Here is a 24,899-nt window from a genome sequence, read left to right as displayed (position 1 = left end):
ATTAATGCTATTTCCTGAATCAGCCGCAGCGTTATGGGTGGGCCCACTGGACCCAGGCCCACCAAATATGTTACTGGGCCCACCCACTCATTGACAGGATATGTTTTCTGAATTATTATTTTTAATCATTCAAATTAACATTTAAATACAAAATAAAGACCTAAAATATGTTCTCTTCTAAAAAATAAATAAAAGTAAAAGCACCATTTATTAACCTTATTAGGCTAAAATTGTGTTAAGTTTGGTCAAATCAGAGCAGGCCATTTTACGTTAGCGAAAGCTTGCGCAAACTCTGATTGATCTCTCCCAAAGCATGGGGAATATAAACCATTTAGTGTCAAAGTTAACTACAATAAATATTGGATTAAATATGAAAAGAAGCAGAAGTTCCAGGATGGATATAGAAAAGTATCAGAGCTACAATCGCACCGAAGACAGCATGTTACTGCACACGTGATGGCTATCAGGCCACTGCCTGATAGCCATCACGTGTGCAGTAACCTGACTACATCAACCAGTGCTTTTTGGGGGGATTTTTTACACTTTACTTTTTTTGTGCCATTAGGCATAGAAAAACACAAAATTAAAAAAAAAAAAATACAGTACACGCTATGCACGCAGTTATCCAGTTATGTCTCTTTTTACAAGACTATTTTTTTTATTTAAAAGGCCTTTACAATTTAGTTTTGATTGAGTGTGCACCTCAGCAGTTTACTGAAGGCTATCGCTTTGTTACGTATAGGGGGGGGGGACATTTACAATTAGAACAGGTCCAAACAAAGTTACATTGGCCCTTCTAAAATTGAAATCTGGCTGTCTGTCCTGAATATGAACCTATCCTGTCTTTCCTCATTTCCTCAGTCTTTTTAAATTGAAAATTCACTAGCACCCCTTACACATTGTATTCTGAAAGAAAATGGTGCAAACCACTTAATAAAACATACCTAAATAGTGAAAAGCACTAATGTCCGAGACCAAAGGGGTATACTAAGAAAATATCTATTGAGGCTCTAGTACGTGGGAGCAAGCTACTGCCGATTTACAGGGAGTCTGAAGAAATGATACCATTTAATATGAACGTCTTTCTAACTAATAACATAGTGAAGCATTAACGTATGCTACCTGTGATTAGAGAAGGCCTGTTAGTGCTGTCCAGTGTTGGCAGATGGCCAGGAAACAGTCCAATCATGTTCAGTGAGAGTTAGAACAACTTTGCGAATAACACTGCATACAGCATTTTACATTTTCTGCATCAATAACATAACAATGTATGTAGGTTCTTGTGGCAAAAAATAAATAAATCACAGCACGATACTACAGTTTGCGCTCCTGTAATTCTTGGCTGGGTTCGGTTCATTAACATCCGGCTAAACAGTTTATGTTCATAGAGAATATCGTCAGTTCCAAGAGATTTCCAAAGGAATGGTTGGTAAAATAGTGCGTTTGCAATTCCAAACTCTGAATAGCCTACCTTTTCAGAGCAGGTCAGATCTCCAGTGTTATTGGTAATCTAGCCATTTTTAAAGAGAGCCACCTTCCGGACATTGAAAAGTCTGGTTTAAGACTAACATACCTCGCTAACTCGGAAATCCTTCTTCGTAGTACACCCAGCAGGACAATCCTAGAGTAGAGCAAGATGGGAGGATAACAGTCAGATGGTGTGGTCGGGCCCCTCACTATGCTATAGCGATAAGGTGATTACAACACTGACCAACACACTAAAGAAAAGGCAACCCACACAGACTTATACACAGACACAGATACATAAATTATATGCAATATATATCACTTTAAACATTACATTTAATCAACATGAATCATCTTTGAATAATAATTTGGTGATGATCAAGAGTGCACGTGTTCCCAACTGGATTCCTGTGTCAACAGAGAAAGAAAGAATGAGAGAGTCAGAGCGTTAAAAAACTACTGAATTGTTCTTAAGTACAACTCACTGATTTAAAAGGCCCCACTTTTTTATTTTATATGGACATTTTAATTTAGTAAAAATAAGAATAAATTAAAAGGAGAAACAAACAATCAAAACAAATTTTCTTGGCCGACACCCCGCATCTCCGTTTTTAATCTGCCTGCTCATCAAACCTTTGCTCTGCACTCCATATAAATAGCCTAGACTACAATGATTTGAATTGTGATATTAAATAAATCCTATTTATGTTCAACATAACATGCTGTGATGTCGCTGTGTTCAGAGTGCTCTCGCGCATAGGTGACACTGACATACACCAAGCGTCCACATAAGGCCTACTTTTTTAAAGGAATTCCCCTTGTTGTAGCCTACTGTGGGGCTGCTCGCAGCTGAATTTGTGACATAAGGCAGATTGATTTATTGATGGGTTTTTTTGAGAGAAGAGAGAAAGGTGATCAATGCAGTGAAGTGAAGAGCACTCTTTTTTTATTATTTTTTTAATGCCTTCAGTGCATTCGCTATAGACACTGCTTATATATAAACACACACAAAACACGAAGGGAGGGAAGAGCACCGGTTAAGTTTGTACTTAGGACTCAATATTGGTAAATAGATACACACATTTGAAATGTCCATGCTTTTGTGTGCCCCCAAATGCCCTCTTGCTATGTTTCAATCCTAGGGGAAAAACTGTAAAGGGATGTAAAGACTTTATAAATGTTTATTCAAGTAACTTAGTTAAGGAGAATGTTTAAAGGTTCTGCTGTTTAAAAGCCAATACAGAGCTGCATGCAGTGCAGTGACGGCAGCACCCATGTTCAATTTGAATGATTTAAACTTGATTTTTAATTACTTTACTAGAATCTAAATCAGTTTCTATTCAAAATGTGACATTCAATTTCAAGTTATCAAATTCCAGTTGTCATATTCACGGCAGGAAGAGCAATCGAGTTCAGATCAAGGGTCAAGGACCGTTTGAGAGCACACAGGATAACGGCTCAATTTAGGTAATGTTAAAACTGCATTTAGTCATTAAATGTAACTGTGATGTATCTATACGGCTTAACTTTGCCACAAAATCAACCAAACTTCTTTCTAATTTATTCGCTATGTAGTTATTTTACTTGGTGGCAACCCACTGTAACACTACTGGTACGTTTCTTTGTGTGCTGGTACAGATTTCCCAGCTGTCATCAGCTTTAAGTCATTGTTGCTGCTTTCCTGAGCTGCTGCCGCTGGAGACATCAGTGTCCGGTAAGGTATGTTTGACAGTGTTGCACCGGGCACACATTGCAATTGAAATATTCCCTCCCCTTTCGCTTCACATTTACTGTTTGTAAAAAGATAAATGCTTGAAAGCGCATACTAAGAATACTCACTATAGTTACTGTAAAATGTCAGCCAACTTGTCACTGTAATATTCATAATTTTCTTTGCAGTCCTCCCAAAGGTTTAGAGGTTGTTCCTCGTTCTCCACAAACGTGTCCCAAATGTAGGCGAAGTCCAGAGTTTTCATCATCCTTAGCTTACAGCCAGCAGCATGTAGGGCCCTCAGCCCGGCCTGGATCTCTGCTTCCTCCCACTCAAACAGCCGAGCAGCAAAGATGCTCATCTTGATGTTTTTCCGGGCTTTCAACACTTCTGCTAGCTTTGCTGCACACGCTGAGCAGGGACTGGAAGACACATACCTGATTGGAAATAGAACAGTTTTTATTTCAGAATAATTTTATGTTTACACGTCTATGATTATCATTGTGAAAGTGTATGATGAGGATAATCAGAATATAATGCATTGTATCTATAACAAGCAGCAAAGCAAGGAAGTGTCTACTCTACTGCAAGATACTATTGAGTTGCAATACAGAAGAGGTAGGTCCCACTGTTTCAGGAGATTGGTTAAAAATCTGGATACCTTGTCTTATGCAGTTTTCATTTCATATATATATTTTTTACCCTGTACCTCACAAGTTCCCCACCTTTATGGAAGCACAAAACTAAATCACTGTAGTACCTTTTATTAAGTTACATAATATGAGAGGCTGGTGTGGTAATATTGAAAGATATTCTGCTAGCCTACTGCTACATTTAATGTCCAACAACTACATTTGCCTAAATTAATTTACCATGTGATATGATATGAATGTAAGGGAAATTATACAGGTAATATTTACTATATTAAAGAAAATGTCTTAACATGTCCTTGTAAAGCATTATACATATGATATCCCAAAAGACTGTAAGCACCAAAATATTCTATTATGAGAGTCAGCAAATATTAATGCTTGTGAATTTCCCTAGTAAACTTATTTTTGACACTTACGTGTGGAATAAGTCCTTTTGGTGCTAATAATGAGTCTCCTATAGCTCTGCTGCTATAACAACCGGTAAAGATATCCCTGTCAACTGCAATAACCATCTATCAACAACCTTCTGATCAAGGAGAGAGGAGGACTCCTTCAATCAGTGGGAATCTATCTATCCATCTAAAGCAGGGGTGTCAAACTGATTTTGGTTCGAGGGCCACATACAGCCTCTCTGATCTCAAGTGGGCCGGACCAGTAAAATAATGGCAAAATAACGTACATATGTCAACTCCAAATCTCTAGCTTTGTTTTTCAGTAATATGCTTTATCACTCAGCCTACATTTGTAACCTACATTATCATGGATCACAAGGGATCTCTGTACCCTCCAGGAAATGTCTTAGTTAAGGTTGCTGCTGGCCATGGGAATAGGAGGTGCGGCGCGTAGCGCCGCAGCAAACATTTTGGGGGTATTTTGCTCAAAGATGCCAATATACGCACTAATGGAATTAACAACTGTTTATTTGAATACACAAATACAACAGGCACTGACGTTACAGTTGTCCAATTTTGTTTACTATATGTACAGGGACACATTTTGTGCAAACATGCAGACGGTATAAAATTAAATAAAAGTGCAACTTCTACTGTTTTGATTTATTTTTAAATACAGAGGTTAGTGGTTGTTTTGGAATTCGTTTTTCCCAATTTAAAACATAAAAATAAAGCAGCATGGAAAATTAGGAAATAAATCTTATAGGCCTACACTAGCATGCTCCTGCTCGTTTCGGAGCCGCGGACACATCACGCTTGCTAGTACATTAATTGTTCAGCACTAAAAATAATTTTTTTTTATTTTTTATTTTTTGGTTTTTGGAGGAAACATTAATAGTGGTGAAGCAAGATTGCCATTTACCATTTCCCACGTTGCTAAAATGTGCTTTTTTAAATTTTGGCTGCCCCCTAGCGGCTGGAGTGAGCATTTTGGTTATTTCTTTAAAAATTCATATCTCCTCACAGGAATGGGCTCGCGAGATTAAATCATCTCGCGGGCCGGATCCGTATGTTTGACACCACTGATCTAAAGTATCTATCTATCCATCCATCCAGAGTATTTGACAATAACTCCAAATAGCATAAGCTTAATTTGTGCATCCACACAGACTGGAGGAAGGTCTGTTATTAATATCTCTCCAAATTTGGAAACGACAGGGAAATATTGTCCACCTGAAAAATAAGTTATCTTTTAATTTGCCACATACAATCCGACAGTTTAAGAAAGGTAGTTACCAAGTGACTGTGTATTTGAGTGCAGGGTCGTAGTTTGGAATACACTGCATGAAGAAGGCCTCCTCAGCATGAGACCCTGCGTGCTCATCCTCTAGATATCCCCTAAGTAGCCCATCTGGTTTGTTGTCATCCACCAGGTAACACAGGTAGGTCTTGTTGCGGCCCGAGGAGTATTCCACATTCTTAAACTGGAACTTAAAGGCAAAAGGATCAATCCGGTCTCTGTGTAAAACAAAATAAATGAAAGAAGCATTAGCATAGTGGTTTTCACATTCTGACATGATGCAAATCCCATATTGGTATGTTTTATGTATCTGAAGTTGTCAATGTATCTTTTACTAAAATAAAACTGGTGTTTTCTCTCATACTCCAAACCAAGTCAGACAGATAATTTTTCAAATGGTCTATAATAAAATAAATCATTGTCTTTATCACTGCATTGATATTGCAGTATATTAAAATAGGTGTAAAAGTCCCATACATTGTTTTATTCGGGAAGTTTCAGTTTGTTGTTGTTTAAAAAATTTGATGACACCCGGGCCACACAGCCCACGTCTACTTTGTAGGGCGTCTGCGGCCTCTGTAAAGCAATCGTGAGGACATGAAAACGTAAACTTTTGAAACTAGGTTCCAGGGTGAAATTTTCTGAAAACCCAACTCCAGTGTCACCATGTAAATAGCAATGCCATTTCCTGTGATAATGATGACATACAGGCTTCGCTATGCACATGTGTAGCCTATTACATTTGCTGTCAAATAGCCACACACGAGTTAGAAGACAACATAAACGGACGTAATGTAGTAGTTGGGGTTTCAGAGTGTGCCTGACTCCTCCTGCAGGTGGATCACAGAGGAAGCAGCACAAGACGCTTGGAAAACATGTATTTGGGCCCAGGACCGTCAGCACTACTTCTCCTCAAAGCTGTCTCCTTCCTCCGTTACTCCTCTCCCTCTACACCAACAGCTGAACCTCCAGTCACCTGTCAGTCAACCTTCTGAAGTGTTCAGACGACACCATAGGCATAGGGCTCATCTCTGGTGGAGATAACTTTGGATAAAGCGTGTTTCATGCATATTCAAGGTAGCAAGGATGGTATCTTTTCATGTGATGCAAAATGTTAGTTGTATTTCCCGTCCTTGTAAGCACCAATCAACGACAGAGTTTGCAGACAGTCTTAATCTTTGCCTCCTCACTTTTCACATATCCAAACCGCATAGAACTGTAGTCTGGTAATTGTTGATAGCTGGAAATAGAGGGTAAACCCTCTATTCTTATTGCTTTAATGTAATATTAAAGGCAAACATGTGTAACCCCAACATCATCAGTAACGTAAGCTATTAGCCTGCTGTAGTCACTCAGCCGCCCATGCAAAACCACTAATGGTCCTTCAAATAGATCACATAATTGAAAGCGGTATGGGATAGAGCGGCCACACCTGTTTCTGTTCTGTGTGAGATTGCATCGAACATGAAGGATGGTATGATGGGTGTCAGGTTGAAACTTGAGCTGTCAGGGTGGGGGCAACAAGCCAACAGCCGGCAGCTCAGAGCTAAATTTACCATCTACATGTCTGAGACTGAAACACGACTGCCTTTTTATAAGACTGATTTTCTTGTAATGCAGCTTTTATTAACCTGCATATCTCACTTTTACACCTCTTTACTTCAAGAAAATCAGAAAATACATACTTAAATTTATTTACAAAATTAGCATTTGATTGTTCACCACTTGCATTGCAAACTGGTGTCTGTCCGCTCAGTCAAAGATATTATGTTAGAGAAGGAAAAGCTCACGTTTTTGTGTTTCAAAATGTTCTCAGGGATGGCAAATTCTTTTATTTAATTAGTAAGTAGTTATTGCATCCACATAAAAGGGATAGTTCAGTATTATTGGAGAGGTGTTGAATGGGGTATTTAGACATAGTTAGAGCGACAGCGACATCTCCCCCAACCTCCTTATACTATGGCGATCAGTGCAAAAATATTGGACTATCCCTTACGATCTGCCTGATGTAGACCACGAGTTGGCAAGTAATGCTTACAATACACTAGAATACTCTGAAAAAGACTTCAGTCTGACACCTAACATCTAAAAAACCATCTGTCAGAATTCTCTGAGGTTTAAGTAACAGACTACAAGACAGTGGCTCTTGTATTCGCAAGACCAACAATGATGACTGCAGAGCTAAAATGGGATTTAAGTCAAATAAAAAGGTATTATAGCAGGTAAAATGTACTATGCGGGCTTTAATCGATCCCACACATACAGTTTATAAAGAATGTAGATGCCCTAACCCTCATCCAACCAACTGGGGTGTTTTGACCCCAGTAAAAGTAGGTACACTTTTTGAAATATTTTACAGGTGCCTATCATTCCAATTTTTCTAGACTTTGTCAATCTTTTCTTTGACTTCATATAATTGTTTTCTGATTCCCCATTAATTAGTGCTTTTTAAAAATACAAATGTATCCGGGTCAATTTGAACCCAGTCAAAATCACCCAAGAGTTTGCTCAAGCTGTGTGTCCACTGTTTGACGTGGCTGACACGGGGATAGTATTAACAGTCTAACCCGTTAACATGAGAAGCAAAATTAAAACACACACTGTGCGGGAGACGTTCCCCTCTCCTTCATGTGATGGAACACACCGTTTTACGCGTCTTCTCTATTAAATGTAATAGGCCATATTGGCTAAGGGCTCCTGCTCAAACCACGACTCATTTTGTCAACAATGGCGACAAAAACCCTTTCCCATAATGTGAACCTGACGACAGTGCTTCCTGCATTTGGGTTGGATCGAGGCCGGGACAAATTCACACCACAAAGGAACTGCAGCAGAATGCATTAGGAAGCGTACCAAGACCACATCTTCAGCTGAGTCTCGGTGCGCTTGTTTGGTCTGCCCCCGAGTGCGATTGCTGTATTCACACCTTCCTGAAAGAAGCGCACCAAGGGCGGAAGTGCACCTGAGTTTGTTTCAGCCAAACTAAACACGGCAGGTGTGAATACCCCCTAAAAGCCCCTTGGGGTTTTATTTTTTTCATTAACATTAATCATTATGGTGAATATGCAACTAGATTTACTTTATTTTTTTTCACCCAGTCATCTCATTAACCTGGTGTTTTTAAGTCAAAGCAGTACAGTGACAGTTTTTATTTTGAAGTTACGAGTTCTGGGGGATACTCAGTATAAGTAGTGCTACTAGGAACTTTTTAATATTTCTGAAACAGTCTCATTTTGCCTCTGATTACATGTAACAGCAAAGACAATCAGTGCAAATAATGCTATTTTTATATAGTTTTTCTTAATGCCTTTGTCATGGCTCACCCTGACAACAGCCGGCATATAAAAACACTACTGATTTTGTCCAAAGGGGCCGCTAGAATTAACAAAAAACTGAAAGTTCCTTCAAGCACCATTAATGAAGTTTACTGTTTGAAAAATAAATCAAATTTTAATTGATGAAAGAGTTTGATCCAAATCTACGTTTGGACATTTTGAAAGTAGCTTCAACAAAACCCGCACAATACACCACCGCAGGTTAGAGGACAGGTTTTCAGTTATTATTGTAGATATTGCATTAGTGAAATGTCTTATAATCAGTGCCTGCAAGGCACTTGCTGATTAACCACTTAAGGCATGAACACGTTACGTATCCATCACATTTAATAATAAAGAATCAGATTCAGACTTCAGACAAGAGTAATGGTCTCAATAGCCAAATAAAAACTGTATTAATAAAGCAAATGTAGAATGAGATAACAGATGTGTCATGCAGTAGCTCTGTCAACCGTTCAATCAACCCAACTTGGTGATATGGACCTACCCTGCGATGAGTTCAAATGGAGGCAGTTCCATTGGCTCTATCTCGTTAACTTCTGCCCCGTTGGTGATTTCCTCCTCAGCTGCTGGAGCCTCTCCATTATCTACTGTCTTCTCACCTTCACATTTTTCTTCCTTAACATCTTTGGTCATTTCAGCTGCATCTTTTTCTCTTCTCTCCTTCCTTCTCATCAGCATACGATTTCTTTCAGCCATGGTGAAAAAATAACTGTATTGAAAATGTGTTGGTTCAAAAAGTCAGTGTAGTAATATTTAAGATGACAAGATGTAGATAAAGACAGAAGGTTAAGACAGAGGACCTGAAACAAAAATGACAGAACATAAGACAAGCAGAGAGGAAAGGGGGCCCAAGTAAGGGGGAGGAGTGAAATAGTAGAGAGGCGGGGGCGAGCAAAGGAATCAATGAGTGCAAGGATATTAGGTTAATTTACAGTAGGTCACTTATCTATGAGATATTTCACCAGCATTCTAATATGGTTTGGGAAACTTTTACTCGTGATATTCTAAAACCAGTAAAAGATCCTTTTAACTTTGAATGAGCCAATTAAAAGTTTTGTTCGAATAGATTTCATGTGACTTTTAAATAAAGTCATGAAGTGAGATCTAAATAAGTGTTTTCCAAGGATTTTAGAGAACATGATAAATGATATATTAAGATGTGTATTACAACGTTGCATATAATATTTACAATCAGCAGTTTAAAGGTTTACGTACTGGCCTTTAAAGGCTTATGTCAATCAAACCATGCTAGACAGCTGCATCTCACAGACCAAGCAGGCCTATTTAAAGACCCAGGGGGGGCGGGGAAGGGAGTAGTGCTGGGAATTACAGCTCTTTAATGGGAGCCAGATCTTACTGCTGTATTCCGCTCCTGGAGCTTTTTTGTTTGCTGCGTTATTTATTTTATCACCACATAGGATATTAATATGGTAAGACTTGGATTATATCAAAAGACATAATTTCGATCTGCTTTGGTGGAAAAGTTTAAAAACACTTTATTGTATTGTAACATTACACAAGGGGGCACCATATCCCTTTGTAAATACATTCACTACTAATGTGCTGTCACCAGTGGTGAAAAGACTACTTGGTTGGAGGTTGACAAAAGTACGGAAACAAAAGAAAAAAAAACATGTAGGATGTTTTTACATTAACATATATTTAAAATAAAATAATCAGAAACAAATGTTCTAGTGTTTTTCCCCCCATTTTACAATAACGTTTAAATGTTTTAGGTTTCTCTTTTAATCTGTAACTTATTTCTTGTTCCCCCGTGTAAATACTAAATGCAATTTATTTAAATGTTTTAACGATTTGTCTGCCTGTTTAACAAATATCGCCACAAAGGTTGTGATGCCATTCCATTTGCAGAACGATGTATGCAGCCAAAAAGAGATGAGAAGTAGACGTATGTTGGTTTTTTGGAAGAGCACATTAACAAAAATAAAGTCCGAGTGTGGGTCAGAATGAATATAGTTAAACTGAAGTCATGGAAGAGTTAGCCATAAGTTCCCTGATCTAAATGCAGGGTGAAACCTTTCCCATCAAACAAAAAAGCCACATTGACGCGGGTCAACGCAGGGATTTTCTTCAGTTGGAAAGGGGAATAATAGTGGGGTATCACCAGGAAATGCATGTGTGACTCTTTCTTGTGAGTGGCTACAAATAAGCCTTTACTCATCCAAAAGCTCCAAAGTGGCATTGCTGGATGGCCGATGTTTGAATTATTTCTGTTTGTCAATCCAAACATAAAACGAGCAGCAAAAAAGCTTTATCCGTCATCTTTTGTTTCCTCCTCACCCGCCGTCTGAGTGCAACAGTTAAACACCGGCTTTTCAAACTTATTAAATATAGATGCAATCACAACGTCCATAAATATGTTCAGGCTTTGTTAATCACAGTGCGGGTGATACATTACTGACTTGATTTGAGTGACTTGTTTGTTGGCAAAATAAACAGCATTTGATATTACTTTGAGAAGACGAGGAGGACTTGATCTCATTGTCTTCATAACTTTAATCTCCTTTATTCACTGCAGTGATACTGGTTGCAAACGTGCTTCTTTTTCTCCTTTGATTAGCATGATCTGCATTTGGGGCTTTATTGTGTCTGGCAGGTTGTGAATCATGAATATCTATTGCAGGTCTGATGTCAATCTAGCCTGGTCCTACCAGACCATCGTACTTAATTTCATTTGTACAGAAGGTCTGGAATTGCTCAATTGACAAACGTTAACTCACTTGAAGTTTGAAACTATTGGATGTGCCCAGTGCTATTGTGGATCTGCCAACCAATCACATAACGTTTGGTCGTGACATGTGTTGTGCGCCGGTTTCTGAGCTACTCCCTCTGTTCGCTGATTGGACCGCCAAAAATCTGACCAAGACGACTGAAGGGAAATGAACATTGAGCGGAAGTAGGTAGGCGGGCGGTGCCAGGCTAATGTCAATCTGTGTCACAGCTGTTTCTTCAGGCCTGGATACCACACCTTGAGATTGTGATTCACTCAGCATTTCACTTTTATTTGCATTTTCTGGGACAAAAAGTCCCAAAATGTTATCAGTCGGCTTGTTCTTTGAGCCCTGTTCCTTTCAAAATAAGAGTTCATTCCATTGAATGCTTTGGAACCACACTTTGAGTTGATTTACAGCACATGCAGTTTTGCATTGGCTGCTGCCAATTCAGTTTCAAGAGCAAACTTTTCCTTTCCCTTTCTTAGTTTCTCTTCTTTGGCTTCTAGAACATTTTTCATTTTTAATGCAGCAATTCGCTCCATCAGTGCTGCTTTAACAGCTTCAACCATTATTCTTGCAGAGGAAGTGGGTGGTAATTTGGATAACTGAAAATGTACTTTGGAATGAGATTTATTGGGACATGAAATCTTCGAAGCACTTTCCTCTGGATACCATCAGGAGCCACAGTTTGGTTGTCTGGAGGTTCTGTCGTCTCTTTTGTTTGCACATGGGCGACCAGCATCAGATAACCAGCGCTTAGCTTCTTCAGTAAGATCACAAAATATTTACATTTTTGCATTGAAATATGTATTTTGTCTTTCAACTTCACTTTCTGGCAGGTTGTAGATCCAAGAAAAATCAAGGCACACATTTGTACTTTTTGCTTGTTTGCATTTCAGAGACCTCTTTTTTAGGCACATTTTGACAAAAAATGCCAAGCCTTTGGCTGTAAATTTGACCTTCCAGCACTCACAGAAGCCGTGTCACTTTTTGCTGTTATGCAGTGTCCGACATTTCTTTTTTGTCTCAAACTCGTTTCAATCTCAGTTCATTTCCACACCTTTTATTTACTTCTTCAATACAGAAAAAACACATTTATCACACATTGGGCATCCCTCTGCATCAGTGCATCACATTTATATTGCACTTCTCTAAATGCTTAAAGATGCTTCATAAAAGTAGTTAAATCATACAAAACAAAACAAAAATTAATGAAAAATTTATGAACTTTGTGACGTATTGCGTGTCACCGTGCACATCCCCCAAAGTCCGTAAACTTTCAAATGTATTTTTTGGAATTTCTTTAGGGGGGAAATACTTTTTTTATTTTTTTACTTTATCTAATGGCAATTTGTCCTCAATAATAGATAACTTGAAAAAAAAGGAATCAAAATAAGCGACGTAATCAAACAGCCACTGAGGCACCAGGGGGACGAATCTCACGCAATGAGGGAAAAGAGTCAACTGTCCAGGCAGCCAGGCTTTTGGGTTTCTGAAGGTTTATTTTCCAGTATGCAAGCAAACAAACAAATGTGCAACAATGGGAACTTGCTGCCTCAACTCCTTTGTCTCTCTTGAAAGAAACATGACCCTTCCGTGCCTGTAGTACCTATGCCCGCCTACCCCTATATACTACAGTATAGAAACCCGGTGTGTCACAGCTGCCCAATAACTTCAAAATAAAAGCATGAACAAATTCACTTAAACTTATAATACAAATGAGGAAATAAACATAAATATTATATATAATTTTATACTAAATAAATGTTTGTGTCATTAAATATTGTAACAGAATAGCTCCAACACTTACTGATGTTTAGGAAATCCACCTTCAAGCTATGTTTTTGCCTTCTGTTTTTGTTGTTGTGTATTGTGTGTATTGCATGCGTTTTAGTTTTAGTTGTAAAAATAAAAATGTGAACCATGAAACAGTAACTTTGAAGGTAGCTTTGTAAGTACAAATATTGTCTCAGGGATTCATTTTCCTGAGGAAAGTTGGTTTATTAAGTTATGAGAATATATATTTCACCCAAAGTTACATAGCCCACCTTTAAAAATCCTGTGTCTTGTTTTGTTAAGCTTGTTATGTATCTTATCACTAAATAAAAGCTTAAAGAAAGTCACTGGTGGCTTTTGATGCAGATTTCTCACTTTGTTCTCCCACAGTACCCCAGGGACTGTTATCCTTTTATTTTATTAGATATTTATTTCACGATTTGTATTTCTCCCCCTCTCAATTTGGCACGCATTCACTTCCCAAAAATATAATATACTGTATATATATAATAATATCCACCGGTACAAAGGTCCTCTTTTGTCACCTCATGCTTTGACCGACATGCTCATTGTCTATATTTATTCTCTTGACCAAACAGCTGTTCAGTAAACCAATCCCTTACAAGTAGAGACGACAGCTGCCATTCCACGGATAGAGACAGAGAGGGTGCTCAGTCAAACCATCAGCAAGACAGAGGGAGAGATGATTGAACCAAGTTCTGAAGGGCCACAAATGGACAGACAAGACTACCACTTTTTTTAACAATCTTCGACAGAACTTTTGGAATACCACTTCAATTTTAAAGTATACTTAGTACAAATACTCTCCAGAAGCCACAATGGTGGACAGCAGCAGTCCCCCGTTGTCATCCTACATCATGGATGAGGAAACTTTGAAAAGAAAACAGAAAGAGAAGCTAAAGAAGCTAATGGCTACAGGAGGCAACCCGAGGCCCGCACGCTCTCTCCTCTTCTTGACACTGAAGAATCCCATCCGCAAGGCAGCCATCAGCATTGTGGAGTGGAAGTATCCTTCTTGATAAAGGGGCCGAGGCAGAGGGACTCCTGTATCAAACATTTAAGTTAACATAACATGTGATTGTTGCTCCTCCAGATCATATTTACTTAAAAGTTAATGTTACATGTTATACGTTATACTATTTGAGGCACAGCTGTATGTGTGTGTGTGTGTGTGTGTGTGGTGTAAATCCCAGTTCCCACCAAAGCAATGCAACGCAACTATTTTAGAATGTTTCAGAGAAGAGTTGCAACAGTGCAAACTGACAGTTTTAGAACGCATGGTGCAATGTGTGCGGGTGCTTACCAAGCTCTTGACCCAGAATGTGTGAGTCCGCCCACCTGACACTGTCGGCTTGGAAAGGCTTGGGGCTCAGGTGATAATGAAGACACAAGCTTTTTATTTTTTTTATTTATTGTCCATGTTTTGTCCATGGTGTCTGCACCCTTTTTTTATTATTCATAAAGGCTTATTAAAATTTGATTTAAACATAAATGAAAATCTTCAGTTGGGGTTTTTGTTAATGATGATGTAGACATCGGCTTTTTTTATTTATTGCTGATCATGTTTAAAAGGCTTTATATACCTATCTTTGTTGTTATCTTTGCCTGTTGTTATTTATCCAAAATATCATCCGATCCGTTACTGAAAAACCTTTATACAACGTACATTAATCACGAGTTGTGATCCGTTGTATTCATGAACGTTAGTCGAAACGAAAACAAAAAAACAACTGAGTGCTAAACTCAATTACTTTTCTAGCAGGACGCAGGTGCATGGAGTGTGGGATGCTGATTCTTTTCTGGCTCTCATCTGTGCAAGAACATCTCTGCTGCTATGGAAACCAGCTACTGTGTATACCCTTTGCAGCAATGTGAAATGTCCTGTTTCAGAAAGCTGTGTTAAAGGTAATGAAGGAGGCCTGTTGCATCAGTTACAATTAGTTGAGTTGCGTTACTTTGGTGAGAACTGGACTGAAAGGAGTTTGCTGTTTTCATTTGTGCATCTATCTGTGTGTTACAATGGGTTGTTTGGGATGTACGCTTCCTATACATCACTTTCAGACCATTTGAAATCATAATCCTACTGGCCATCTTTGCCAACTGTGTGGCCCTGGCTGTGTACTTGCCCATGCCTGAGGAGGACAGCAACAACACCAACACCAACTTGGTGCGTTAGCATGCTTGTGTTTGTGCCAAATGGATATTATAATGTATAGTGAATACTGATAGTGGTTAAGGCCAGTGGTTCGGAAGGTGTCAGCATAATGAAGAACTCAGTAACACATACACTAGCTGTTTTATATTACATTTGTATTATATGAAGACAGAAGAAAAACCTATCAAAGCAATCTGTTATGCAATGTAAAGACATGCCATGTTAAATATTTATTTGTAGATTTGCAGAGTGCTGTCTTTTAGTCTGAGTGATAGAGAATGGTCCCTTATGTAACCATATCCTGTATATTTATAGTAGACCTTTGAGTTAGGGTTATATTTGGCTACTGTTGTCTAAAAAGCTTTTGAACCACCGGTTTAGGCACTAAAGGCATGATCGCCTGCGATCCAAAATAAAGAGTGCTACATTTCCTGAGCATTCTAACAGATTGCACGTTTTGTGTGTGATCAACTAAGATAACATCACAATGGCACGTGTTACTGTTTTCTGCCATGGAGCGTTTGGATGGAGAGCAGAGTGACTGCAAGCGTAAAGAGAAATGTAATGCCATGGAATTAGAAGTGTTAGTGGAAGAGGCACACACACATACTTCTGTGAGAGAAATAAAAGGTGTGGGTAAAACGAGAACTGATGAAATAAATAGAAGATGGTAGAACATAAGAAGAAGAACAAAAGAAAAAATTGCTCATAATAACAATTTGAAAAATAAAACAGGTTGTACATTAGTACAGTCCATTGCTCTCATTCCTTTTGACAAAACAGCAGAAAAGTACAGAATTTCTCAGAATGTTCTTGTGCTGCATGAAGTTTTGTGCTGAATGACAAAGTGCTGTGTAGGGGATTGTGACCAATCGTAAATCATAAACTTTGTGGGCTGTAAAACATTCCAGTGATATGGTAGTTTGTAAGTGACATGAAGTTACGTAGATTAGAAGGTTGGACATAGAAGTGAATTAGAATGACATGTTATGTTAAATTGCATTATGTTAGAAACGTGCATGGGGAGATGATTTTACGACCAACCAGAAGTGTCAGAACTGAGAAGAAAAAGAAAAAACACAGACAGCTTTAGTTTGATTTTTAAAAAAATGTTTGCTACATATTGGTGTAAAGTCCAGTGACAACCATGGAAATTACTTAATCCATATCAATAACTGAAAGTCTGATGTTTCTTCAAGCATACAGTATGTCCTAATGTTAAAGGAAACTTCGAACTGTTTTTGAATTTTAATTTATGAGTTACAGATTATTACAGATTCAATCAAGTCTCTTATTGTTGTTGTTGTTTTACAGGAAAGCCTGGAGTACATTTTCCTCCTCATCTTTTCTATAGAGTGTTTCCTGAAGATTGTTGCCTATGGATTCCTTTTCCATGCGGATGCATACTTAAGAAACTGCTGGAACATTTTGGATTTTGTTTGTGTATCTGTTGGGTAAGTCGAGAAGTTTGTGTGGATCCACATTCATTTGTAATTTAATGTTCTGAAAGTCATGTCAATTGACTTGCTGTTTTTGTTGTCTCATAGCTTTGCAAAATAGTAGAGTGACACTAACTCTTGGCTGGAACTTTTACTTATCTTGTATTATAATACATCTTTTATCTTTTAAATAAAATGTAATTCTGATCCCCTCCTGATTTTAATAGAAGTGTTTAGGTTTACGCTTATACATATTATGAGTACATTTGTTGACATAATGCATTCCCTAGCCCCTTACCCTAACCATCAAAACTAAATGCCTAACCCCATCCCTTACAATAACCCTTACCTAAACCTTATTCACAAATGAACCTTAAAACCAAGTCAGTTCAAGTTGCTTTTCAATCACCAATTGACGTCACTTCTTTAAGAGGAAAGTGTTAATCCTTGCAGCCGTGCGCTTGATAGGTTCATCTGCGATGCTTCTCATTCGTGACACATTCTTGGGACAGTTTACAGCAACAGTGTGACTAGGCCTGCTAAAGTTGCACTGGTAGACTAGCCTTACGTTGCCTCATGTTTTTGTTTTTCCTAATCACAAATTGTGTGTCTGTGTGTGTGTGTGTGTGTGTTTGACATTTACATGATGCTGAAATATGTCTCAAAATAGATAGGATGAAAGACATTGCGACTGTTCTCTCTAACACCCCTTTCCCACTGGCCGAAAAAGCCGCGTCGATCCTGCTTTTATGTGCGATGGGAATGGTAACATGCTGCATTCAGATCCTGGTCAATTGACCCTGCAATACACAGGGGTGTTTCTCACCTCGGTGCGGCTTTCAGTGGGAAAAAAAGACCCAGGTGAACACATTAATTTCTGCCTGACGTTAACGTGACGATAGAGGGCTTTACTTGATACCAGTAAGCTCATATGGACAGTTAAACAGGGCTGTAGTTGCTGAATGTATAGAAACTTGGTTACTAACATTACCAACACACAATAAAACAAATGGCTTACTCCCCTTTTCATGAGATAAACATTGCTCAACATGGGACAGTTCAGCAGACATTCACTCATGCAGTGAGCAATAGCAGCTCTTGTGTTACCCAGCTTATTGCATTGTACTTGTTATAATGCACAGCACATTTAATAATAGTCACATCTTCATTCTTTAGTGGGAGTGACAAAGATGCAAGAGAGGGAAACATTGATGCAAGTTTAGGAAACAGATTTGAATAAAGAAGCAGAAACGATGTGACACCTGTCAATCAGCATAAAAAGGCATGAAAGATGCTTAATGCTTCTAGCCTTGTATTGTAAATGTAATGTTTTGAAACAACCATTTTTAAAACATCTAATGTTTTAATATCAGAAGACAATATCATATATTCTGTTTCTATGTTTCCAGCTTGTTCACTGTGGTAGTGGAGGCCATTAACCACCTCAGTGGAGTCGAGGCTGAAGAAGTAGAAAAAGGTGGTGGCTTTGACATGAAAGCTCTGCGAGCGTTCAGAGTCCTCCGACCCCTCAGACTGGTGTCTGGAGTCCCCAGTAAGTACCTGGTCTGCCTTGATTTAGATGCTTTGTATATTTTGAATTTCATCATGATATAGTTGATTAAATCAATTAAGTTCATTAAAACAAACTGTTATTCACCCTGGATGAATACTTGGATAAAAATCACATTATGGTAAATTACCATTCAGATTCCTAGAGATTCGATGAATTTCAACATACATCCTCTTTCCTCTCAGGCCTCCAAGTGGTGATGAACTCCATCCTGAAGTCTATGCTACCTCTTTTTCACATCACCTTATTGGTCTTTTTCATGGTAACCATTTACTCCATTATGGGACTGGAGCTCTTCAAGTGCAAAATGCACAAGACCTGCTACTACACAGGCACAGGTATAGTATGCAGCACAACAGGGTTATGGATGCACCAATTGGTGGATTTCTACTGGGGCCATTGCTGACATTATTTATTGTTATACAATCATATGAAAAAGTTTGGGAACCCCTCTCAGCCGGCATTATAATTGACTCTACTTTCACAAAAAAAATATAAAAGTGGTATGTCTTTAATTTACCAGGAACAGCTAAGTACTGGGATGTTTTCCAAACAAAGATTTTTTGAAAAGCAGTATTTGGTTGTATGAAATAAAATAAAATGTGAAAAACTGGCTGTGCAAAAATATGGGTACCCTTGTGGTTTTTTTGATTTTAATGCCTGTAACAGCATGTAAAACTGATGAATTTAAACACAAAGTTGGTTGGATTATGTTGTTAAGCCTTGAACCTCATAGAAATGTCTGTTTAATCATGAGAAAATGTATTTTAGGTGCCTAAATGCAAGTTGCACTTCTCTTTGACTCTCTGCTGAAGTGAGACATAATGGGATCATCACAACTGCTCCCAAAAGATCTTAAAAACAAAGATGATTCATTATCATGGTTTAGGGGAAGGCTACAAGAAGCTTTCCCAAAGGTTTCAATTGTCAATTTCTACTGTAAGGAACGTTGTCAGGGAATGGAAGGACACAGGCACAGTTGCAGTTAAACCCAGGTCTAGCAGACCAAGAAAAGTACAAGAGCGGCATATGTGGCGGATTGTGAGAATGGTTGCACACAACCCAAAGATCACCTCCAAAGACCTGCAAGAACATCTGGCTGCAGATTGTGTATCTGTACATGGTTCAACAATCCAGTGCAATTTGCACCAAAACCTCTGTATGGCCGGGTGATGAGAAGGAAGCCCTTTCTGCGCCCACGCCACAGATACAGTTGCATGGAGTATGCAAAAGCTCATTTAGACAAGCCAGATTCATATTGGAAGAAAATGCTTTGGACTGATGAGACAAAAATTAAGTTATTTGGTCTTTATAAAAAGCAGATGTTTTGGTGCAAATTGCGCTGAATTGTTGAACGATGTACAGATACACAATCTGCAGCCAGATGTTCTTGCAGGTCTTTGGAGGTGATCTGTGGGTTGTGTGCAACCATTCTCACAATCCTCAAAGAGGAGTGCAACTTGCATTTAGGCACCTAGAATACATTTTCTCATGATTAAACAGACATTTCTATGAGGTTCAAGGCTTAACAACATAATCCAACCAACTTTGTGTTTAAAGTCATCAGTTTTACATGCTGTTACAGGCATTAAAATCAACAAAACCACAAGGGTACCCACATTTTTGCACAGCCAGTTTTTCACATTTTATTTTATTTCATACAACCAAATACTGCTTTTCAAAAAATCTTTGTTTGGAAAACATCCCAGTACTTAGCTGTTCCTGGTAAATTAAAGACATACCACTTTTATATTTTTTTTTGTGAAAGCAGAGTCAATTATAATGCCGGCTGAGAGGGGTTCCCAAACTTTTTCATATGACTGTATAATTCAGTTTTCTATATTTTGTTGTACTTCACAACATCTTCACTTTTTACAAAGAATCGCAACACTTCAGGTAATTTGTATTTTGTCACATTTCATTGATTTCTAATGAATCTAATGAATCTAGAATTTATGGATCTTTCACTTTTTTAATTAAATTACAGAAACAAATTAGCTTTTCCATGACATTCTTTTAATATGAGATGCACATGTACATGTTTTTGGTAGAATACGTAGCTTTGCATTCTACCAAAAACACACAGACTTCAACCTAATCATTGAAATAACCTTCTTTTGGCCCTTAGACATCATTGCTACGGCGGAAAACGAAAAGCCAGCTCCATGTGCCCAAGCAGGGAATGGTCGCCGTTGTACCATCAATGGCACAGAGTGTCGAGCTGGCTGGCCAGGCCCAAACCATGGAATCACCCACTTTGACAACCTTGGCTTTTCCATGCTGACTGTCTACCAGTGTATCACCACACAAGGGTGGACCGATGTCCTCTATTGGGTAAGTTAATATTCTAGTGTTACAGCAAACTGGTTTGCATGCATGGTTTTTGAGGTATTATTTTGAAGTTCATATTTACTGTGAATTAAATTTTCTTTTAATTGAATGTAAAACAATATAATAATTAATAATTATTAATAATAAAATGCTCAACAAAATGCTCATCCATGGCATAACCAGAGGATCTCTTAAGCGTCCTCTCGGAGAAACCTCACGAGCGGCTATGATTGAGTAATGGATAAATGGATAGATGGGTGGACATAGGGATGACCTTCTGTACCATTTTAATTTTTTTTAAATTTTTTTAAGATTTATTTTATTGTTTTGCTTTTTATTAGACAGATTGTGTAGAGACTTAGGTGAAATGGGGCAGAGAGGGGAAGACATGCAGAGAACTGACCCGGGTGGGATTCGAACCCGGGTCTGCTGCGGGGCCTGGGCCTGTTGGGAGGGAGGGGGGTGACGCCCTTGCCCACTGCGCCACGGGTGCCCCCGTGTACCAGGTTGTATGACAGTAAAGCAGGAGACTCCCTCTGCTGTCTGACCAGTAGGCTGTTTTAGCCTAATTAAAACTTTGAGATGGATTTCCTTGCTAGTTTTATCATAACATTTATTTATTTTTTCACAGATACTGTACAATATCTTGTGTTTTTGAGAAACATTAATATTTATTTGCAGTAGCTCAACAATGCGTGTTTTTGCCTCTTCCAATAACACCTCTAATTCTATGGCATTACATTTATCTTTGCGCTTGCTGTACACACACGGAAACTGGTAACACACTTACAACCTTTGCGCAGTCCACAAACCAAACGTGTATTTTTTAAGTGATGGGGTAAAACAGTGAGAGAATTGGTAAAAACACGATTGTGTGTGGGACATGACTAACAGAAACAAGACAAAACAAACAAACAAACAAACAAACATTAGTACAGCAACCACCCCCTTCTAAAGTTAATGCATTCTTTTTTTTACCAGGTTTCAGTAATTCTTGTGATTTACTTTATACAAATATTATTTTTTGTGCTACTGATTTTTTTTTTGCCTGCTGCCACTAAAAGAAACATATGAGACCTGAGCCACGGGCGACCGTGGCTCAGGTGGTTAAGCTGGTTGGCCAATGATCCTAGGGTTGGCGGTTCGATCCCAGCCCGGCCACTTGTGTCATGGTCGTTGTGTCCCTGGGCAAGACACTTCACCCACCTTGCCTCGTGTGAATGTGTATGACTGCTGTATGTTTGAGGTGGTGGTCGGAGGGGCCGATGGCGCTGAATGGCAGCCTCGCTTCTGTCAGTCTGCCCCAGGGCAGCTGTGCTACTATGGTAGTTTACCACCACCGGTATGACTGTGTGTGAATGAATGGAACCTGGAACCCTGTAAGCGCTTTGAGTCACATAGAAATAAAGCGCTATATAAATCCAATCCATTATTATTATTATTATATAGCAGAGATAACAAATGTGCGGCTAATTTTCAACTCATCCTGAGTTTACTATGAACATTTCAAGTTGAAGCCTGCACAGTACTGCACTGCACTTTCCAGGGAACTCTCTTTTATCTCTATTATGTGCCTGCACAAAAACAATCTCTAGGGCTACTAAAGGAAACCCATTGATCTGTGCACTTACCTGGCACAATGAATTTGATTCTGATGTTTCAATGCTGTTGTTGGTTTATGTATTCATTTGGTTTACAGTTCATGGATGTATTGTAAAAATAAATTGCCCATTTGGAATGAATAAATTATAATTAATCAAAATCTGGAAATGAGCATTAGTTTACGTTACATTTAAGTCAACAGAAATCCCAATTCCAGCAACAGTTAGCAAATGCTTTCTATTTAAAATTCAGTCTTGCACCATAAAGTTAGTGTGGGTAAGAGGGCATCAAAGTGTATTTCCCATGAATATACACTTTCTATGTCATTTCACACATTGGAAACTTGGCAGTGTTTGTGTAAATGTTGGTCATTACAAAATGTAAGTTGTAAATCTTTCTATTGCTTTGATAAAGACAAAAAAGTGTGCTTTTTCTGACAGGTAAATGATGCTATTGGAATGGAATGGCCATGGATTTTCTTCACCACACTCATCTTGGTTGGCTCCTTCTTTGTGCTCAACCTGGTTCTTGGTGTGCTCAGTGGGTAGGAATATACCTAACTACTACCCTTCTAATACGTTACTTTGCCTTACCATGATTTACTCAATCTGTCCACTTCTCCAAACCCTATTTTGAGTATTCTGACAATTGAGTTCAAATGACTTGCTTTTCACTAGTGAGTTCACGAAAGAGCGAGAGAAGGCCAATGCCCGTGGAGAGTTTCAAATGCTGAGGGAAACCCAACAGTTGGATGAAGACCTCAAGGGTTATATGGAGTGGATCACTCAGGCAGATGTCATGGACAACGACCTGGAGGGACAAGGTAAGGCACAATACACAGAGATGTACAATTTGTTTCATAACTGCCCAAATACAACTTATTAAAAATATGTCATTTTTGAAACGGTAATGCTTCTACACGGATGTGATGATGAGGCTACTGTGTAGGTCTACCCATGAAGAGAAAGTTAAGGATTGTTGGCTATAGCGCCTTTCACATGGTAAACGTCATTCACTACTGATGAAAAGAAAGAACCTCAAAGTTAAATAATGTTGCAACCAGTGATTTTATAGAATGCTTCATTAACAGCCAGTGTGTGTAAATTGCCAGGTAAAATCATTTCAGGTGAGAGCAAAGAGTAGCGATGTATACAGTAGGCCTAGGCTATTTTAGATTATCTGCATTAATAACTGAATGCATGTGGCAAAAAGCCGCAGTGCGATGTTACAGTTCACTTTGCTGTAAGGCTAATGTCACTGCTTTGTTCCGTTCATTAACTTACTGATCAATAAGTTTAGTGATTTAACTAGTTTCCTACGCAGGATTTCAAAAAGTGTAGTTTGCTTGAAGGGCAAGAGCCAAATTTAAGCTCAAAGCGGAACAAAAACTGGTCGGAGCAGGTTTGCCGTGCAGCCTCTGTTACCACAGTGCTCTAGCCAGGTAAAAAGAGAGCCACCGGAGTCACGTGGGTACGTCGAGCAAGATGGCTGCGCAGTGAAAGAGCTCCGCTAACCCACCAATATATTCACTTAAATATCATATATCATAGTCCACTCATTTTTGTAAAACAGCTTCCAAAGTAACCCTGAGTTCACCCGAACCCCAATGGCTACTTCGAAATATTTTAAAGATCAGGCGACGGGCCGCATGTCGACGAGGAATAGTCCGTCTCCGAATGACGATATGGAAACTGCTAGCTTAACACAACAGAGGGAGAGCGACCAAGCTACACCGAACATGGATAATCTTTATGCCGAGATTGTCAAAATGAGCAACATGCTGCAGGGGATTGCAGGAGATATTTTAACCATCAAGCACACAACCTCTGAGCTGAAGAACACGGTTAACGGGATACAGGAGAAGCTGGATGAAGCAGAGGGACGTATCCACCAGCTGGAGGACACAGCCGAGCGGCTGGTGAGCAACCGAGAGCACGATGAGAAAAGGATGGACGCTATGTGGAACCGTATGCAGGTGCTTGAAAATCACAGTAAGAGACATAATGTGCGACTGGTGGGACTTAAAGAAACCTACGGGACAAACGGCACTATGGAGAGTTGTGTTAAGAGAGTTCTGGGCGAGGGACTCGGGATTGAAGTTGACGGTGAATTTGAAATCGAAAGAGCGCATCGCTCGCTCGCTCCCGTGCCCAATGACGGACAACCGCCCAGACCAGCGCTGATCAGATTCCTGCGACAGTCGGCGAGGGATAAAGTAGTGAGAGCGGCCAGAGAAAAGCGGGGCATCGAATGGGAAGGCATGCGACTGTCCGTGTTTCCTGACATGACACAGGAGCTTGCCGAGAAAAGAAAAACTTTCACATCCGTGAAGAGATCGCTGCAACGGCTCAACGTGAGATACACGCTGGCACATCCAGCGTCCCTGAGATTCACGTGGAAGGGGAAGAA

The 24,899-nt window shown here is 39.1% G+C and overlaps 2 protein-coding genes across 2 annotated transcripts in view; one reads left to right on the top strand and one right to left on the bottom strand.

The window, feature by feature from the left end:
• Nucleotides 1-1,644: 1,644 nt before the first annotated feature.
• Nucleotides 1,645-9,557, bottom strand: apobec2a (apolipoprotein B mRNA editing enzyme, catalytic polypeptide-like 2a; the record flags this gene model as incomplete). The annotated part of the gene is made up of 4 exons (XM_080026592.1): nucleotides 1,645-1,875; nucleotides 3,307-3,615; nucleotides 5,520-5,741; nucleotides 9,346-9,557. The coding sequence occupies 3 exons, from the start codon at nucleotides 9,555-9,557 to the stop codon at nucleotides 3,312-3,314; spliced, it is 738 nt and encodes a 245-aa protein (XP_079882718.1). The 3' UTR covers nucleotides 1,645-1,875; nucleotides 3,307-3,311.
• Nucleotides 9,558-14,211: 4,654 nt separating this feature from the next.
• The window catches only part of LOC307249738 (dihydropyridine-sensitive L-type skeletal muscle calcium channel subunit alpha-1-like), a gene marked incomplete at both ends in the record, with an annotated part of 41,722 nt that continues 31,034 nt past the window's right edge, over nucleotides 14,212-24,899 (top strand). The window contains 8 exons of the mRNA XM_080026591.1: nucleotides 14,212-14,399; nucleotides 15,455-15,560; nucleotides 16,863-17,002; nucleotides 18,397-18,539; nucleotides 18,743-18,895; nucleotides 20,686-20,891; nucleotides 22,931-23,034; nucleotides 23,168-23,313. Of these exons, the coding sequence (XP_079882717.1) occupies nucleotides 14,212-14,399; nucleotides 15,455-15,560; nucleotides 16,863-17,002; nucleotides 18,397-18,539; nucleotides 18,743-18,895; nucleotides 20,686-20,891; nucleotides 22,931-23,034; nucleotides 23,168-23,313 (1,186 nt within the window). The remainder of the gene's footprint in view (nucleotides 14,400-15,454; nucleotides 15,561-16,862; nucleotides 17,003-18,396; nucleotides 18,540-18,742; nucleotides 18,896-20,685; nucleotides 20,892-22,930; nucleotides 23,035-23,167; nucleotides 23,314-24,899) is intronic.

This window comes from Ammodytes marinus, assembly GCF_949987685.1.
Source record: "Ammodytes marinus genome assembly, chromosome: 4".
NCBI lineage: Eukaryota > Metazoa > Chordata > Actinopteri > Uranoscopiformes > Ammodytidae > Ammodytes > Ammodytes marinus.
The sequence above is the reverse complement of the archived record's forward strand: the minus strand, read 5'-3'. Positions and strand labels throughout refer to the sequence as shown.